This window comes from Meleagris gallopavo, chromosome 29 (genome assembly GCF_905368555.1).
Source record: "Meleagris gallopavo chromosome 29, MGAL_WU_HG_1.1, whole genome shotgun sequence".
NCBI lineage: Eukaryota > Metazoa > Chordata > Aves > Galliformes > Phasianidae > Meleagris > Meleagris gallopavo.
Window position 1 is genome coordinate 4,560,515 of NC_139432.1, and position 18,151 is coordinate 4,578,665.

The window sequence follows — 18,151 nt, forward strand, 5'->3', positions numbered from 1 at the left end:
CGCACAAAGCAGCTCAGCTCAGCTGCAGCTCAATGAAGGAGCTGGGAAGTGGGATGCAGTTGCTGTAGAGTTTGACGTACCTTTAGAATACGCCTGAGGAGGGGGAAGAGAGAAGGCAGGGCTCTGGTGAGCCAGCACGGGTGAAAGGGGGGGACAGGAATGGACAAGTGCTTTTTGTTGAACAAAGCTCGAGTAGAAAAACTTTTATTATGTAAATATTTAAAAGGACAGAGAACAGTTTAGTGACAATTACGACTAGAAAAACACAAAATATTTACAGACAGTTAAGAAATATCCCTCAGCCCCTCAGAGAAGCAAAGCACAACTAGCCCCACTCCAGTAAAGTACCGCTGAGGGGAAGAGGAAGCCAACCCTCCCCTGCTTTTGCTGAGGAACACAAAACAGGAGCTGTGCTGAGGTCCCACAGCACGGAGCGGAGGGGAAGGAAGCGCTGTCCTCAGGTACAGACTGGCACGAGAAGCTCCACGCTGCTCAGAGCTGCTCTGCACAACTTTCCCTGCGCTGAGTGGCAGCAGAGAAGCCCAGCACGGGGACCTGCTGCTTTCCAGCGTGTGCGTGGGAATAACAGCCTGCTTCCCTTTGGACGGCACACAGACTCGGTGAGGAACGCTTGCCTGCCCAGCCATGCTGGGCTCCCTCCACAGCAGCAGCAGCCCTTGGCCCAGGATGAGCTCTGGGCTTCTTGGCAGCTGGTCAGGAGATAAAACTGCCACCACAGCAGAGCGTGGAGACAAGCCTGCACAGACCTCCATTACCAAAGCTGGATTTAAAAAGCCAAAGGCTAAAAGTCAGCATGGCAGAAATGGAGCTACTGGGGCACATGTCAAGTCTCTGGTTGTGGAGTGAAAAGCTAAAATATTTTATTATTTTAAAGGTATCTAAAAAGGGGAACATCTATATAACTTATAGAACTTGAGATACACAAATATGTCTTGCAATTAAAATGACTGTAATGAGTCAGAAGACTTACCAGGACCTCCAGCTGGCTGACAGGGAGAAGGGAAACAGGTCAGCACTAGCTGGGAGAAAGGGCAGCAGGTGTGTGCTCCTGTTTACAAACAAGTCTGAATTATCCTAAAGCTAGAAGAATATTCTGTATTCACTTGTATCCAAGACTTTTGAGGTTAAATTAGCAAAGACTCCTAGTCTGAGAAGTTCCTTGGCTGAAGTTTGTCATGAGCTCTGCTCACTGCTAGTCCGTAACCCAACTGTTTAAAACTTCATAAAAACTCAGAACATATCATCCTCATCAGAGGACTCCAGGTACTGGACGGGCTTTTTGAGGCGCCCAGGCCGGCTGCGGGGCGCAGCTGCTGCAGCTCTGTCTGCAGTCAGGTCCATGCCGTAGCTGTCATCGACGTCCCGCTTGCGTTTCTGGAGAGAAAGAAGCCGAGAAGTGACTCACACACCTGAGCACAGAGCACAGCACGCACTGCTGTCAGGCAGGGCTGCTCCTCGGACTGACGAGGCCAATCCAGCAGCCCAGGACACGCAGCCAGGCACGGCGTGCCCTTCTCACCCAGCTCCCCCCATCACAGAGACGAGATGAGCTTCTGCTTCTCCAGCCCACTCTTCCTCCAGAATAACACACTGCACCCCGGTGCCCCCTCAGCACAAACGAGTGGCAGTGCACAAACCTTTACTGCAATGGATTTGGAAGGCTTTGAGCCGAAATCTGAGTCTGAATCAGAAGAACTCGACAGCCTTTTGGCGGCCTTCCGCCCCCTGGGGGCACCGGGCTTCTTGGCTGCGGCTTTGGAAGGTGGGAGCTCCTCCCTCAGCGCTGCCCCTTGGGGTTTTGGTGCTGCCTTCTTGGTGAGAATATCCACGATGGACGGCTGGTTATCTGAAACACAACGCTGTGTTTGAGCTTTTCATGTAATATAATAATTTGCTGCTTTTCATCGCACTCACAGGTCTCACTTCCAGCACAGCTGCTGCCCGCCAGGTGGGCACACAGCTCATCCCATCGGGAAGCACCGCTCTCTAGAAAGAGAGCAGCTCTGAACAGCAAGGATTCATCTGCCTGGAGGACCGAGTGGATCAAATTTAAACGCACCCAGAGCCACTTACAGACCATTTCCAACGGAGAAGTTCTGAAGTCTCAAAGCCGTGTAACCAATCTTACACCTTGCACAGGCAAGGAACGTATTTCCACCTCATCCCGAGCAGTTACTGAGGTTCCTCGCCTGTATTTTGACATTTTCTAACAGCACGTCTCCAAACCGAGTTGAAATGAGCAAACCACTTCTGAATGACAACACCTGAATGCACATCTCTCATGGAATTAAACTCCAAATGCCTGACAAAACCACTCACTCGTTTCCCACAGGAGTAACTGCTACCTCAGAATTACCTTTTCAATGGCTGCAGAGCTCAGAGCCCGAGCTTTGCCTTACCCTTGGCAGTGCTGCCCTTCTTAGCTGCTGCAGGCTTCTTAGGCACGGCCTGACTGCGAGGCACGGAGACAGGAGGAGCTGCAGGATCCTGACTCACACTTTCAGTAGCAACATCTTGGGCTCGAACTGAACAGAGAAAGGAGGAAGCAGGTCTGAAACAGCTAACTGATCTACCCTGGCTGTAAACATCAGAGCAGAAGGAAATAATTGTGTTCAACTTTATGACAGCTATCAAAAAATGGAATAAACACAAAGAGAAGCTGAAGCAGGCAAAATCCTGGGCAGCAACACCAGCTTGCACTCCAGCATCAGTTTCTTTGCGTGGTGTGACTCTGATATCTGCCCTTGTTGGCATTACACAGAGATCAGCATCCAGTGAGCTGCACTGGCATAGGAAAGTGGACGAGGTTTAGAAGGACCTGGACTCACCAGGGACAGCATCTGGCAGCGGCTTTTCCTTGGGAGCTTTAGCTTTTTTCTCTGTGGTTTCCCTAGAACACAGAACCCGTTATTTCTGTAACTGATGGCACACTACACAGGTGTATGTAAGAAGAACTATTAGTAAATAATGTCAGCAGTGTGAGCACAGCTCATCTCCAGTGCCTGCATGAAGAAATACTCACTTTGGGGCAGCTTTGGGCTTGGGAGGTTTCTTTTTCCAGTTTGTATCTGAGTCACTGTTGCTTTCACTGTTCCCCTGATACTCAGACTCCTCATCTGAGCTGTTAAGATCTGCATCCGAGTCTGAATTGACCATGGGTTTGATTTTGGCTGACGAAATAACACAGATAACATTTTACACACTCGGTATTAAGCAGCTCAACTCCCTTTCCAGTGTTTTAGATGTAGCTATTAATTTAAAAAGACTCAAAACCAAGCAGATACCGAGGAAGACACTGAGAAGACTGCAAGTTGCTGGCGTATTCTGGGCTCACTTGGCAAGAACACATTTGATTTGCTAAGAAAGCTGCCTAATATGAAACAATAATTTCTTCTCTGCTTTCCCTTGAAAGATTGTTGTGAAATTCTACTCAAAGATTAGAAATATTTAATTGCTACATAAAGTAAGATAAATAAGCCTTTACAACTGCTTTCTGGCTGACTCTGGGATCTCTCTGAACAGCTCTGTTCCACTTCTCCCCCCGTGCCAGCACTCACCTGCTGCCTGGCGAACCACTCGCTCTCTTTTAGAAGGCACTTCGAAATCATCCGACTCTGAGTCAGACTCTGAGTCAGACCAAGGGTTGCGCTTCATTTTCTTTATTGGTTTAAATGGGAGAGTGGTCTGCCTCTTGGTGCCTGAAAAACATCGGGAGGAGGGATGGACCCCAACATCCACGCGTGCACCGGGCTTAGCTGGAGCTCGGCTTAGAAATGCATCGCTGAATTGAGAGGATTCTGGCTTAAGTGTCCAAGGGAAACAGTGACCATGCCACCAGCTTGGCTGTCAGCCAGGATCTCTTCATATCATATCTCCCTCGCCTATTTTTTCCAAACATACCAATCCTAGATGTCACTCAGCACGTTGGGAAGAGGCAGATAACCAAGCCAGCCGCCCTTCCCCTCACTTTCCATGATGGAATCACGCACACATGGTTACCTTGCTCGGCTTTACGCTTCTGTGCTAATCGTTCCTTAAGGCTTGAGGGCTCCTTATCCCCAGATGAGTTTCCTTCTTGTTTCTCATCAGAATCATTTTTTTCACTCTGAAGATAAAAGCAGATATTGTCAAATAGATAGGAAATTAACTCACAACTGGAAGAGGCACAGAAAGAAGTTTGGTTTATACACACAGAAGTTGGCAATGTAAAAGGTCTGAGTTTGTGACACAGACCGTCTGAAACTGAGCAAATCAGGCAAGTATTCCCAGGTCAGGTGACTGACAGTGCAGAATCCAACACAACAAAAACAGGAACTTTGTGCCCACACCTGATGTGCTTTGGGACTGCCTGTGTGTGCTGATGGCATGGCCCCAGGGCGTGTTGAGGATGCACAACTCCAACAGGGTGGGTTAAATCAACAGCGCAAATGTAACTGGAAAAGCTGTGAGATGGAGTTGTGTGCAGGAAAGGAGCAGCACCTGATTACAGGCCAGCACAGGTGTAGGGGTATTTCTGTTTTCCAGGCTGCAGAAAGCTGAATGGCACAGCTCAGTTCAGCTAACAAAAACGTGTTTCTACAGGACTGTCTGAATTGGAGAGGATGCAATAGAAGTGTTTGGAGCATCTGGATATTTCTTACCTTTATCTTCCTTTTAGTTCTCTTTTCTGCCTCCGCCTTCATTTCTGCAGTGATCTGAGGAACAACCCTTATGCCATGAGGTGAAGGCATCACTTCTGTCAGCTGTGCCTTTGTCACCTTCTGCTTCCCTCCTTGTTTCCCTCCTTTTGCCTTTAAAGGTTTGCCAGTTATCCCTGCCATTTCATCCTGCATTTGCTTGGCTTCTACTGCCTGCAGAATTGAACATGAAGTGACACAGCCGTGAGAATAAGAACCAGTGTCCTGCTGGAAAAAACCCCACCATCACAGCCTGTGCAGGAAAACCCTCTGAGCTCACTGATAGAATTCCTATCATCAGCTTCAAGGAAGCTTCCCTCTCTGCTATTTTTTCTGCTTTCCTCTCAGGCTCACTTAGAACTCCTCCTCATGGATCACTGACTTCCTTCCCACAGCCTCCTTGGTGGTTTGAGTGCCTGCCCCACAGCAGGTATTCCTACCCTATCCTAGGAAGGCAGGGAAAGCTTTAATTCCCCTACTGGAGTGAACTTAATGCAAGACATACAAATTTCCATTTGTAGTTTCCTGTTATGGCAAAGAATTCAATTAACAGCTGGATAAGGCCACAAGGGAGTCAGTCATCTGCACAGAACCACTGACATACATCAAGCTCTTCAACAAAGGCAGCAAGATCTTCTTTCCACAGGTCAGAGGGGCTCTTGCACTTCAAGTCTTCCAGCTCCTTTTCCTAAAGTGAATCACAGGTGAGAATCACGAGTGAGCCACACAGTTTAACCCAACACAGAAAAACGTAATGCTTTTATGAGAAAAATAAGGAGCATACTTTGTTATCTCTCTGCTTGCAGAGCTCATCCTTCTTCTCCTTAGTCAGGTACCAAAGGGGCATGTTCAGAAGATAGTTGAAATCTGGCCCAGTAGCTGCAGCTGATTCTTTGTCACTCTCATCTCCTTCTTCTTCTTCCTCCTGAATGAGAATTTAATCAAACACTGTCTGCAAATACAGCCACACACAATGACAGGGCTGCCATGTGCTTACAGTGCCCTGGAGCTGTAAAGCACAATTCAGAAATGGGCAGAGAAGGAGTTATGGCCTGAAAGCTGCTACCACACAGAGGAGTCCAAAGAATTCTTCAAAGCTCTTTTGCTCTGCTCTGTTTGACCTGTCTTGAGAGAGCAAGTTTTCCTCAGGCTGCTTAACACCTGTCATCTTCCTCGCTGCCCTTTTACAACAACTGTGTCACACTGGAAGAGCAGAACCCTTAAAAAGCACTGGAAATGGAAGCAGTAGGACTTTGCCACTGCTGGATCAGTGTCACTCTCTGTGTCAGTGCCTTCTGAACGACAAACTAAACGGTTTTTTGTCTCACTTTCCCCTATCAGACACAAGCTCTTGAATTCTCCAAATGGCAAAGCAACTTGTGCTTCTTCCTATGAACTGATAATGAATGGATGACTGAAGTATTACCTTGTTTTGCAATTCCTTCCAGGCCTTCACTGGATCCGATTCATATCCTCTTTGGATAAGAACCTGAATCAGTTCTTTCTTGGGCTTGTTTTCTGTAAACAGACATTTCAGAATTGCCAGTTAGTGACCACTGCAGCCCCTGTTAGGAAAGACAAATGACCTTTACATTTTGACTCCAGTGGTTAAAACAGTTCAGCATCCTATATGGCTCTAAAACAGCCTTTCCTAATTGGAGCTGGGACACGTGGCAGATCTTAAAATAACACCCAAAAATTGCTATTTAGGAGGTGATCTGTTAGCTCAGCATTTCTCCCAGGCCTGTCAGGAACACCTGCTGGAGCACTTTAAACATTTGCTCCTTCATTTCCATACATGCATTTCCCCTGCCCTAAATAGAGTCTGAATTTGGTGGGGGGGGAGGAAGCGTGATGGTATCAGAATGGTTTTATGATAATAGGCAGGTGGAGGAAAAAGCCCTGATGTGACTTCAAGGCTTCAGTATAGCATGAGCCTCATCAGGCATCACTTGGGAAATTTATTCTATAAATGTCTCAACCAATGGAAATGCTTCAGCTGGATTTTTTTTCTTTTTAATGTCGCAGAAGCAATCATCCACGAGACACAAATACAAATGAAACCAGCTCTGCCAGCCTTGGAACTGCTTATTGCAACAACCCAAGGAAATGCATTCTTGAGTCAAACAGACACAGACTGCAGGATCACTGGGCAGCCTTCAGACACAAACCACAGAGCATCTCATGACCCTTCGTCCAGCTGCGCTCTCCATACACGCAAGTGAAAGACAGACTGCCTTGTAGACTGAGCTGGAGCTGACTGAGAAGTCCAAATGCTGTAAACAAAGATCTGTTTCTTTTTCCAGCTCATGATGCTCAGATGCTGTGAGCTTGGCTGTCTTCTAACTTTGAAACTCCACTTCACTGAGAACACGGTTTGGAATATTTTGCAGTTTCACAAAGATAACGCAGGAAAGATACAGGCTCCTAAGAATTCGTTTGAACAGAAAGCCCAAACAAACTGGAAACTCTTTCCAGCCCCCCACCGTACACTTTTACAGGTACACCTTTATGCAGGTATACTTTTCAAGCAGTGTCAAACGCACTATGGGAAAGCTGTAAGAGTTCTGGTTTAATTTATACGTGCAGAGCCCTATAGAGGAAGGATGTTCTACGAAGCATTTTCCTCTTATATGTTACGAGAACAGAAAGATAAGCTCCGGTGTGTTTTGTGAAAAGCCAGACTGGGGCTGAGAGGGTGCTGACAGAGCTCAAGAGAGCACCCAGTTCTCCTAGTTTCAAGAGCCAAAGAGCCAAGAGCAGCACGTACCAATCACAATTTTGCCATCTATTTTCTCCAGGATGAATCGAGCCTGGTTGCTCAGCTTTGCAGACTCAGCTCCCAGCATCCCAATAAGCCATTCTTTCCTCAAACTGTAGTAGCGGAGCCTGAGTTCAAAGAACTCTTTAAGGATATCCTGGGGAGACTCGTACTTCTTGAGAAAGCCAACATGGTCAAAAAGAACCTAGATAAAAGAACACGGGTGCTGTGACTGTAAAACTGATTTTCAAAACCACTGGAAGTTAGATGTAGCACAGATGTGATCCTACAGTTGATTTATTAACCAACTGATTTTAAACCTTAGTGTTGTTTCAGAAATTATTTCAGCTTGCAAGCACAGCAGCAGAGACAATTTTAGAACTTCTAAATAGTTAATAACATAGTAGAGCTAACGTTACTTGAATCTTAAAGCTATTTGTTGGATCTGTTCCTTGCATCAAACATCACACACTGTCGGGATCTGGACATTCAGAGGTGTGGCCTTGACACACCAAAGGATACGGTGAGATTTCGGATCTCTCTGACACCAACAGGCAAATCCAGCCCATGTGGGACCCACTGCCAAGTCAGCCTCGTTAGCTTTTAAAGGTGAATTTAGAAAGCTGACTTAAAACCAGTAATATCAGGAAACCAAGTCAAAAAGCTGCTGAAAAGGAATATTTTCATGAGAAGCAGGAACTGCAACTGTACACAGAGACTGAGTTAAACCAAGAACTCTCTTCAGCAAAATCTATTACGTACCATAGAGTTGCATGTTAGATTTGTTTGGAGTTTGAAAACCTTATGCAACCCCACTGCTTCAGCTTCAGCTAGTTTTTCCTCGCTCATCTTCACTACAAACTTCACCGTGGTGTCAGTGTGATATTCTTTATAGTCTGTGATCAGTGAGGGGGTCTTCTCAGTCCCATTTAGCATCGGCTCCAGAACTTGCTCTTTGTAGGTCTGACAAAAGAATCAAAGTCAGACCCACTGGTCCACGGAGATGAAAAGCCAGTAAACACTCATAATCACTTTTTACTCTACAGGGCAAATTCAGTGTTCGTTACCTGTGTCCATGTTCTGACAGGCAGCTCAGTGATTTCAATGGTCGTGGAATCGAGGATGGACACTTCACCACTTATCACATACTGGTTAGGTCCAAGCTCATCTATTGTGCCTTTGAAATTCTTGTAGCTGGGAAGCTAAGCAGAAAACAAAACACTGGATTGCAAGCACTCAAAAAAAACAAAAAAAGCATCATATGCTTCAGTATATGCTGAATAACCCAACAAGTGAGAATTTCTTAAATACATTATTTACCATTGGCAAAGGCTCGTTTCCATCCAGCAGACGACGGATGTTATTCACAGTCTCCCTGATATCAAAGTTGGGGATCTTACAGGACCAGCCAGTGCCAATCCCTTCTGCCCCGTTTATCAGCACCATGGGAATTATAGGCATGTACCACTCCGGCTCCACACGTTGGTTGTCATCATAGAGGAACCTCAGGACGTTGTCATCCACTGGTGGGAACAGCAGCCGTGCCAGTGGGCTAGAAGAGAAAAGAGAACATCAGCCCAAATTCCCATTACACAGCAATGCCTGCAATGAAAAAGAACCCCCAAAGTCCGATCAAACAAATAAATCATGGTTTGCTTTTTTCCATATGAACCAGTCTGGTGTTTGTGAGAAAACCAGGCTTCTGGAGTAACACTCAAACGAGAGCTGCATCTTGAGCAGTCTCATCAGCCCCTACTTGTCACACTGTGCAACCCCAGAAGTTTGTACTTTGTGTAAATGAGACACCACACTGTGCTTTAAGATACTAGAACACAACTCTCTCAATTCAAGTTCATTTTTTATCCTACCCAGAAGTCTCCCCACATTGGTTTTGTCTCATTTCTGCATTCCATGCTATTCCTATCACATACGTAGCACAGCAAATCAAGTTTACACATCTGGATCTAGAGTCCAAGTCCCACAAATCATGGCTGATCTTTTTTATTCAAATGGTGCAGTTTTAGAGACTTTAAGGGAAAACATTACTCTTCATTTTAAATGCTGTTAAATCGAGTCTTGCAGCAATGCTGAAAATACTTAAGACTGTAAGATGACTTCAATGCCAACCTTAGCATTGTGAAGATGTATCGAGGGCTCGCAGAGTCCTTCCCACCATGCAGCCTCGTGCCAAACTGACCGATGGGCTGCAGCAGGTTGAGGTTGTTACTGCCCACAAAGTTCTGAGCCAGGTTTATGATGGTCATCATCAGCGATGCCTGCAAGATAGAAGGTTCACAGTTAAAAAAGCATAATTCTTCACTGAAAGGACAACATTAAAGGTAAAACCTGCACTAAGAACAGAACTGATATGGAAGATAAATTCAGCTCATAAAAGATGTCCTCCCAAATCCATCATAAATAAAGCAGGTTTTTCTCGTTCCACTTTCCTAACAAAACACATCCCATGAGGTGTGGGCAAGACAGGCAGAGCAGCCACTCTCATGAAATTGAAATATTTCTCTTTTTTTTCAGGCATTTTGCACAATGAGGAGGGGCTCTTACCTCACCATGATGGTACGAGGACATCTCAGCTACAGAACCAGCCAGCTGAGCAACCTTCACCTCCCGTTTGTCGTTTCTTTTGAAACACGTGAACAGAACTTTCCTCTGGCCTGGCTTCAAACCTGCACAGAAAAAAAAGACCTCGTGTTTTTAACGTACAAAAGGTTTCACTTAGCTTCTGCTCTCTAGAGACCAACAGAAACTTAGAGACCTAAAGATTCTGCACCACCAGATTTAAGTAGAGAGCAGGAAAGACATTTAAGCCAAAGGTTAAAAAAACTTGGAAGGTAGAAATTGGAGTTTAGAACGCTAACCCAGTATCACCAAATTCCCACTTCATACCAAGTCATTCCCTTGGCACATTTCAGGAAAGCCCTACATGGAATCACTGTCTTGAAATAACTTACCATCAACCAGAGATGGGATCGATCTTTCATTATCTGAGTTTGAGAACAGGACCAACTCCTTGTTGATGAAGTCGTTGTATGTCAGGTAATTAGTATCTTTCCCATACAGATAGTCCTAAGAAAAACAAATGCAAGAGTGCTTTAATTTTAGCAAGGCTTAACCTGTTTCTTAGCTCACACTTGGCTAGTTTCACTCAAATGGAGGCTCCTGGTAAGACTATAGGTAAACACAGTTAAAGTGATGACATTCTCAGCATGAAAAAACAAAATGATGCTTCCCCTGAAGCACGTTCACCTAATTCTGCTCAAGTTGTCATTTCCCTTTTGAATAAAGTAATTTGGAAGAGTTAGAAATGAAAAGAACGATCGACTCATTGACACTGAGGTTATAACTAATACAATGCAAAAAGGAGAAGCAAATCTGCAAAATCCCAAAGCATTGTACATCTGTCCTGTAACCCAATGACTACATTGCATACAGCCCTAGCTTGCCAGAATGAAACTGAGAACAGGGAGACAGGAAACCAAATTCCTTCATGTAATCAACCTTTTACCTCTGGCAGGCCTTGCAGCTTCCGCTGTCTTCGATCCTCCATGAAATTAGTCAGCCATTCCTTTCGCTCTTCTACCTTCTTCTTACTAAAGGCCTGTGTTGCAAAATGAGAAATAACTCAGTTCTGGGACACTCTGTGTGCCCTACTGGAATGTGAAGAAAAGGAAAGCACACAGGAAGAGTTTCAGCAGAAGAACACGGTAAAGCAGGCTGACTTAGGAGCCTGAGAAGTGCAGTAACAGATTCTTGGAGCTGAACATTCTGAATTTCCACCAGTCTGTAAGAGACACAGCAGCCAGGTTTAACTGTATGAAATTTTAACAGAATAACAGAAAACTGAAGTAGACTTCCTTGTTAATTAATACGTCAGAGGATTAAAAAAAGCTTAGTTTTTGGTACTGTCTAATAGGTGAGAATAGATGAGAGCCAACGTCTCCTTAGGGTGGTGGAGTTCACAAAAGCGAGGACTGTTTTAAATCCTCTGGTGAACCATTTCAGGAGGAAAAAAAATCTAGAGGAGAATGGAGAGGTTTGGCTCAGAGAAAACTGCAGCAGAACACACAGAGTAATGTTGAAGGAATATTTACTATTGTGTCTGAAAATGTCAATTGGTTTGTAGTGGTTAGTTTGTTCTGAGCTATATTTAAAAGCCATCACTGAAAGGGTGCTCTTGGCCTGAGCTCTGTGGACAAATTTGCTTCTACTGGTTAAACTGAGGCTGTAGCCTTGGTAACAAAGAGACCATCTCAAGCCCAAAGGCCTCTGAGAGCATTTTTAGAGAAAATAAGCAGCCAAATACCAAAGGTAGTAAATCAGCAATTAAGTCGAGTGTACGTTACCAGGGTGATGGCAGCATCATCTTCAGGACCAGAGTACTTGAAGCCAATTCGATGTCTAGCCATATCTGCAAAGTATTCCTTAGCCTCCTTCGATGTGCTGGTACCCAAACCTGCAGAACCAATACCAGTCAATCCTAATTTCTTGCTTAAATTAAGTTGCACTTCATAGGAAGGCATTACTATATCTAATTTCTGTAATAAGTCATATAAATGTACAGCATAAAGGTGTTTTTATTTTATGGGATGTAAGGTACCACAGAAGGTGTAGGAATTGAAGACAACTCAGCAGTTGCACTTCTAGATTGTTGTCTGGAACTTCTATAGATGTCTGAGACCAATACTACAAAGTGGAAGAGATTCCTCACCATCCAGCCATCGTTCTGCATCTGGCAGCTTGCTTATGAGCACGCAGCAGCCCAGAATAGCTTAGGAGGGAAGTGAATTTTGGAGGCCACCTACTCCAAACCCTTTCTGCAGAAGCTGGACTAACTGAATTTAATAATGAACATTCTTATTTGCCTTCACCGTATTAGGTTTTCTACAAACCTTTGTAGTACTTGATTTTCCATGAGTTGTAGTTCTGGGTACTGTTTTTCCATTCTTCAAACTCAGGAATGCTATAGAACGCAATTTCTTCTTTGTTTTTAGAGGCCTACAATGAATGAAGGTGTGAATTGTGAAACGTGAGGCAGACTTGGACCAACAGGTTCCTATTCCTTCACCTTTCTACCTCCTCAGCCCTTACCTTTATGATGGGGGTAATAAATTCCTCCAAGAAGTTGTGTCTTAGAAGAGAAGGCCAGTTGTGATGGATGAAGTTAATCAGCAAACCTTTGATATGAGATCCATCTTGATCCTGTTTTGTGGTTTTATTTTGGAGAAGAGTATAAATTTAACCAGGGCCCTGATGGCAGTGCCAGTTGTTAGTTTAATAAAGAGGATACACAAAATTCCAGTTAATTGAAACCATTAACTTTCAGTTCCAAAGAAGCGGCCACACTTTGAGTACTGAAAGTTAACAGGAAGAAGAGGCACGTTTGAGGTGAATGAATGTATGAAGGACTTTGTATCAGCAGACTGCAAAAAAACAGTAGGTAGCAACTTGGTAATGTCACCCCCCCCTCTGTCCTTCCTATCTGAAAACACGTTATGACCCACTGAAATATAGAATGAGAGAGAGATGAATACAGAAAATTAGGCACGACAGCAGCAGAAAGGTGGCATTCTCCTCTATCCTCTGTATCCCAGCACTTCTTCTCCTCCCAGTTTTGAATTTCAGTGAGCCTAACCTGATCTGTCATGATCATGATCTTCCCATAGCGAAGACTCTTTAAAGATTCTCGATCTTCATAATTCTTCTTATACTGTAAACCCACAATCTTGATGATGTTGTTGATTTCAGCATTTTCCATTATCTGGAAAAGATCACAAGGAATACAGACTTTTCTATCAGACTCACAACAGCAAAAATAACCATCAGGTGTATACCTCTAACTATGCTCTGCCTTTCCAGAGCCTCATCTGTTTAGAGCATTTTATTAATTCTAATCCAGCGTCTTATCTTTACATTTTCCAAGGTAATTTCAAACATTTCCTAACCCATAGCACAAATGCTATCCCTCCAGGCAAAGCACTGCACAAGATTTGCTCAGTATTCTGCTTAATCAGAAAGGCAAGCTGAAGGTGAGACCAGACCCCTACCTTTATGAGCTGCAGTATCAAAAGCCCTCAAGCTGTACTGACTCAGTTAAAAACACACTGCAGGACACACAAAGCACACACAGCTCCCAGCACAGGCTGTTAAGGTCTTCCCACTAACCTGCTTATGAGAAGCTTCCCTGACGTTGAGCATTTTCCCACGAAGGGGAAATACTCCATACTTGTCTCTACCAACCACTCCTAACCCAGAGACAGCCAGCGTTTTGGCTGAGTCTCCCTCGGTCAGGATGAGTGTACAATCTATTGAATTCTTGCTGCCTGAAAAACAAAAAACAAAAACCCAAGTCTTCAAATTAAGAAGTGAAGTCAAGGCTAGCATACCACAGGTTGCATGAGACGACTCATAAAACATACAGGCCTGGTTGCACTGCAAATAGTGCAATGCAAAATGAGCACAAGCTGTCATTTTCTTTAGAAGATGGTTGTTTCATTTGTCTAGTGAGCAAATGTTATCTGTTTCTGAACAAACTGGCTACAAAGGATGTGAAATACTTACCAGCATCATTGGCATCATCCAGTTTAGGAACGCCCTTAATCTTGGTGTGCTTCACAGCTGAACACTTCTTATTCAGCTGGGTCTGAGCTTTAAATTTTACCCAGTTTAGGATACTTTCAACAATGCCACAGCCAACTGCCTGCAGTGCCCAAACAAAATTAGAGAACGAAATCAACCGTGGGAAAAGCTTTAATTTTAAGTTATAACATTTTCTTTTAATTCACGACTTTGTAAACAACGTATTTGCCATGCTAAGCATAAGTTGCAGCTTCACAGACATGTTGTTTATCCACACACACCAATACTTACACCCTTGATAAATTTCTCACTCAGTTTACATGTTGAGCCAAAGCTCTTTGCCTGCAGAGTCATGTTCTCTTTAGTCTGAGAGTCAAAGGTTGGGTTTTCAATCAAGGAATTCACAAAAATCCACATGTGGTTCTTCACCTGCAGGTAAATATGATGAGCATTACGAACTGCACAGGCTCCACTCCCTGTACCAGCAGTGTCTTCTTTCTGAGATTCACCTGTCAGGATCACACAGCGAGGGAAACAAGTTCAATCATTGCTGTTTGTTTTTGGAACTTTCCTAGATGTCTTTTGGCAGAATTTAGGACAGCTGATGAGAGTTATGTGATTTGGGATGTCAAGACATCAGCAGCCCTCCTACTAAATAAAAATCTAACAGCTACTGAGCCGTAGTGCTTCCTTACTCAGGGCACTCTGCTTCACCTGAGCAAAGAGAATATGGTCTGTTGGATTAAAATGGAATATATTCAGGCTTCTTTAATTGGAAATTCTGACATCGCACCTGAAACGGTTTCACTCCAACTCCGTTTTTGTTCTTCTTTTTCACAACATCAATGAGTTTAGTCACAATCTGGTCAGCTACGTAATCAACGTGCCTGCCACCCTAGGGGAAAACGGGACCAAAGAACTCGAGGTGACTCCAGTGAAACAAAACAGTGCCAGTAATGAAGAATATGAAGTGAACGTGACTGTAGGAGCGAAAGAATTACCTTTGTGGTGGCAATGCTGTTGACAAAGCTAACTTGCTGGAAGCCTTTTTCACTTAAAGTCAAGCACACTTCCCATCTGGAATTCACTTCCTCATGAATGACCTTAAGTGCATTTCCAGTCTCATCCACTTTGTCCTTCAGATAGAGGTCCACGTAGCTGCGGAATCCTTTCACCTACAAATGAAAGCAGACAACTCATTTGTAACAGCTCCTATAAATACTTAATGCACATCCTCCTGAAAAGCTGGTAGGGAAAATCACTCGGCAAGCTTTCACTTTATTATGTGTAATGGCATAAATTGCTTCAACAAAATCTCACTGGTTAAACGGCATGAGAAATACAGATGTTCTCGTCCTGATTAAATGCTCACTTACAGGCAGCCTCTTCCCATTCAGGAAAACTTTGACATCCTTTGTGGATCCAGCAATATCATACGCTCTTCGGGACATCAGAGCCACAATGTCCTTGTCGAGAGTCGTCATTTTGAATTTCGACAGATCAGGTTGGAAGGTGACACAGGTGTAATCTTCTCCATCAAAATGCTTCAGCTTCATTTCACCGGCCTTCCCCATGTTGTCTGTCCAGGTCTGAGAAGATGAGTTTTTGTGAGTTGTGAGTGCAACAAACCAGCATAGTTCCTAACAGCAGCAAGCTGACTTCGGAGTTTTAAATACTTTAAGGAAAAAAGCACTGGTTATAAACTAGATTCTGATTATGTCTGCTCATCTCAGTATTTGTCTGAATCACAGTTGTTGGTACAGTAGCTGTTGACCAGGTTTATTCTAGTTGCACCAATGACACCTAGATTTATATAGGAAAAACTCAAGTCTAATTTGCAAATCTCAGGTACAACCTCAGGGAAATGAGAAGCGTTCATACCTGCTTGAACAACTTTTTGTATTCACGACACGCAGTCTCCACAGTAAATTTGGTGCTGAATATGTTGCACAGTTTGGCTCCATAACCATTTCGCCCACCTGGATTTAGGAGGAAAACATGTTTGTGTTGTTACCTTTGCTCAAAACCACCGGAGAGAACTCTGGACTAACAAGAGCTCATTCACTTCAGCACCAAGTATGACTAACAATAAACACTGTCCCACAAACCCTGCAGCCACTATAAAACCATATTTAATTAACACCAGTTATTACACCAGGTACTTCAGCTCACAAGCACACCAATCAGGCTGCCCAGGTATATTTGTACTGCAGTGTTCCCTACCTGTGACTTTCTTTTCATCATCATCATAGTTGCTGGATGTTAGCAGCTGACCAAAGATGAGTGCTGGCACATAGACCTTTTCCACTTTATGTTCAACGACTGGAATGCCTTTCCCATTGTTCCACACACTGATGGTGTTATTCTCTCTGGAGGAGGGGAAAAGCGTGTTTGTAACGCTGCAGATGACTGAGCTCTGGAACAAACACACAGGATCTCCAGGGAAAGGCCACCATTTCATCAGGAACAGGTTTCTGTTCAGCAAGTGCGGCAACAGCCAGCAGAGGGAGGGCAAGTCTACAAAAAGCCCTCCAGTTTCAGAGTTGCAGAGAGCACCAATAAAATAGACCACCACCAAGCATGCGTTCAGTGGTGGAATGAAAACATGAAGTCACCACAATTGCAACAACCACAACGTGGCACCTCAGCAGTCTGTGCTCTGCAACAGATCGAGAAAGCACACAAGGAAAGAGGCTTTTGCAGCCCACGAACCACGGTGGGTTTAACACGAATAAGGCTGGGCACAGAGCTCGGCAGCACCCAGATTGATGTAGGAGAGCGGGGAGGGAATGAGCCAGCTGAGTGGGGAAGGCATTGCACAGAACCAGCACTCACGGGTCAATTGTAACTTTGATGCAGGACATGCTTTTATCCCTCTGCTTGTTGTCCGCAGCATTGACTGGAAGGGAAAGATGAGTTTTATCAGAGCGTGTTCTCAAGCAAGACAAAAGACATAAACCGTAACAAAAGGTGTGAATCGCATGGGGTTTTCAGCAGGACAAATGCAAAAACCCAACGCGGTGCTGCCACATATCTCCGTGTAGGGCAGACGTTTGGCGAGGTACAAGGAAGGACGCCACAAAATCGCATTAAAAGGAAAATCGAGGCTTTGAGCGGGCTCTGTACCACAGCCGTGCAGCGCGGGGCTCCCTGCGGGCAGCGCTCACCCAGGATCTCGTCGAAGATCTTGTACAGGCCGGGCACGAAGGTCACGTCCCTGCAGTTGAGGCCCAGCTCCTCATCGAACACCCACATTTGCTGAAAAGGAGGAGGATGCGACACAATTCACGCCGGGCACCGCCGGCAGCGCCCGGCCCGGCCCTTCACCCACCTGCGTGACGGTCTCCACGGATCCGATGTAGGTGTCGGGCCGCAGTAGGATGTGCTCCAGCTGCGACTTCTTCTGGTAGATGCGCTCCACCGAGAGCCGCTTCTGGGCGCCATCGGCCGCGGGCAGGCGGGGATTGTCGTGCAGGGGCTGCGCGGGAGAGAGCGGAGCTGAGCGGGGCCGGGGAGGGACGGGGGGCCCGGGGAGCGCGGGCAGCGAGGCGCGGGGAGGGAAGGGTGGGGGGCGGCGGCCCCGCACGCACTCGGAGCGGCGCCGGGGAGTCCGGGAGCTCCATGGCGGCGGGGCGCTGAGCGGAGCGATGGCGGCCGGTAACGGCGCCGCGCGTTTCAAACCTCCGCCGGGCCCGCCGAAACGCTCCGCCAATCCCCGCGCGTCGCCCCCTGAAAGCCGCCAATCGCTGAAGGGCGACGGGGACGTAGAGCCCGCCCCTGCCTCCTGCTAGTCAGCCGCGAGGAGCTCCGTGCTTTCAAAACCAGCCAATCAGAAGGGGCGGCTGCTTGATGGGCAGAGCCGAAGACCAATAGAGGAGCGAGAAGGGAGGACCCTGCGCGGCTGGATCCGTGCACATGCTCAGTCGTTATTGTTCGAAGGATGGAGCGGGTGCGGGGGGCCGGAGGGACGGACTGGACAGGCTTGGATGGGGACGACAGGCACGCTGGGCTCCGCTGGGCAGCGCTGGGAGTCGCTGGCCGGCCTGCGCTGCCCCAAAGAGGCGCTGAGCCCCTCTGCCCCGCAGCCACCCCTGCGGGG

The 18,151-nt window shown here is 45.8% G+C and overlaps 1 protein-coding gene across 1 annotated transcript; it reads right to left on the reverse strand.

The window, feature by feature from the left end:
* Nucleotides 1-188: 188 nt before the first annotated feature.
* Nucleotides 189-17,794, reverse strand: TOP2A (DNA topoisomerase II alpha). Its single transcript, XM_085210851.1, has 35 exons — nucleotides 17,643-17,794; nucleotides 17,384-17,530; nucleotides 17,220-17,310; nucleotides 16,888-16,951; nucleotides 16,276-16,421; nucleotides 15,934-16,031; nucleotides 15,429-15,641; nucleotides 15,054-15,227; nucleotides 14,846-14,947; nucleotides 14,344-14,481; nucleotides 14,035-14,173; nucleotides 13,639-13,796; nucleotides 13,109-13,234; nucleotides 12,565-12,675; nucleotides 12,366-12,471; nucleotides 11,820-11,929; nucleotides 10,982-11,074; nucleotides 10,428-10,542; nucleotides 10,021-10,142; nucleotides 9,586-9,734; nucleotides 8,779-9,010; nucleotides 8,526-8,660; nucleotides 8,221-8,421; nucleotides 7,468-7,663; nucleotides 6,124-6,215; nucleotides 5,482-5,622; nucleotides 5,302-5,385; nucleotides 4,662-4,871; nucleotides 4,021-4,126; nucleotides 3,579-3,719; nucleotides 3,044-3,191; nucleotides 2,850-2,911; nucleotides 2,421-2,546; nucleotides 1,659-1,867; nucleotides 189-1,395 (listed from the first exon to the last, which is right to left on the reverse strand). The coding sequence occupies exons 1-35, from the start codon at nucleotides 17,673-17,675 to the stop codon at nucleotides 1,252-1,254; spliced, it is 4,662 nt and encodes a 1,553-aa protein (XP_085066977.1). The 5' UTR covers nucleotides 17,676-17,794; the 3' UTR covers nucleotides 189-1,251.
* Between the last annotated feature and the right edge of the window lie 357 nt (nucleotides 17,795-18,151).

Coding starts and splice junctions, on each gene's coding strand:
- TOP2A (XM_085210851.1), bottom strand. CDS start 17,675: ATGGAGCTCCCGGACTCCCCGGCGCCGCTCCGA. Junction 15,228..15,428: donor TGAATGGGAAGAGGCTGCCT/GTAAGTGAGCAT, acceptor TTTCATTTGTAG/GTGAAAGGATTCCGCAGCTA. Junction 13,797..14,034: donor GGATGATGCCAATGATGCTG/GTAAGTATTTCA, acceptor TTTGTTTTTCAG/GCAGCAAGAATTCAATAGAT.